This window comes from Pinus tabuliformis, chromosome 8 (genome assembly GCF_031772625.1).
Source record: "Pinus tabuliformis cultivar Carrire ecotype Pingquan chromosome 8, CPIR1, whole genome shotgun sequence".
Lineage (NCBI taxonomy): Eukaryota > Viridiplantae > Streptophyta > Pinopsida > Pinales > Pinaceae > Pinus > Pinus tabuliformis.
The window spans coordinates 2,025,549,344-2,025,550,440 of NC_142294.1; the positions used below are offsets into that span (position 1 = coordinate 2,025,549,344).

General features: G+C 40.5%; 1 protein-coding gene across 1 annotated transcript; it reads right to left on the reverse strand.

Moving 5' to 3' along the window:
* Positions 1-332: 332 nt before the first annotated feature.
* LOC149244558 (putative 2' cyclic ADP-D-ribose synthase BdTIR) lies at positions 333-770 on the reverse strand. Its single transcript, XM_089371584.1, has one exon. It carries the CDS (start codon positions 768-770, stop codon positions 333-335), a length of 438 nt encoding a protein of 145 aa, XP_089227710.1.
* Positions 771-1,097: the final 327 nt, after the last annotated feature.

The window sequence follows — 1,097 nt, forward strand, 5'->3', positions numbered from 1 at the left end:
GTAAGAGAAAAAGTGCAATCAAAAGAAATTGACTTATCATATTGTAATGCAAATGAAAATGTCACTGACATATTCACCAAGCGTCTTGGAAAGGCTAAATTTGAAATGTGTAGAAGTAAGTTGTGCGTTGTTGAAAATCCAAATTATGTTGTAATCCTAGCTGAGACTTAGACTAGCAGGCAAGTTAACATGTAGATCGTGATTAAGGGGAGTTGTTAGGTATTAATCACGAACGACGCCGCTCACTGTTCAAACGACATCGATCACTGTTCAACAATCAACATAGTCAACTAGTGTCAGTATCATTCGGCGCAGTTATTGTTCATCCGTAGCTAGAAATGTGTATAGATTGCGATGTTTAGTAATGAACGAAACAAGCTCTCAGTGTGGATTTTTTTCTCTGATACTCTGTAACGTCCACTGTCCCTGTTAGTGTAACGGAGGTCTATAGGCTCAACGTCATAAAACACAGGAATGATCTTCCTGATGCATCTCAAAATCCAACACAACTCAAACAGACACCAACTTGATTCAACATAATGCTTACTAAAAATGGAAATATGCACTAACGCACTCTTAATGGCTGTGACAACTGCGGGAGAGAGCTCATCTCCCATGTGGAGTTCATTTTCATCGAGAACGATGCGGAGCCTACAAGATTTGAGGCGATGGTAGATGAGGCTGGACAGAGTCTTCTTGACATCGGGATCCCCGTGATTTATAAAAACGTGATATGTTGCTGACACTGGTTTTGTGGCAGCGGACTCCATAGCTACTGTGTCTTACAAACACAAACGGGGAAGGGATGGGATCAACTAGAAACAAAGATGAGTTTAAGGCTTGGCCAATCAATGAAGGCACTAATTGCGGGATGAGAAGAATGTAAAATGTTACCGAGGAGAACCGTCCATCGGTCATTTAAATGGCTTTCTACCATAGTCCACATGCCTCATACTGTAACATTAAGGGTTAAAATTCTGTGTATTCGATTTGCGTTTATAACCATTCACAATGAACGTGGTAAAAGTTAGTGAAGCATTAAGAGATGGAACAGTAAGTTAGTGAAGCATAACCATGCCGATGAGTACAAGGCCATA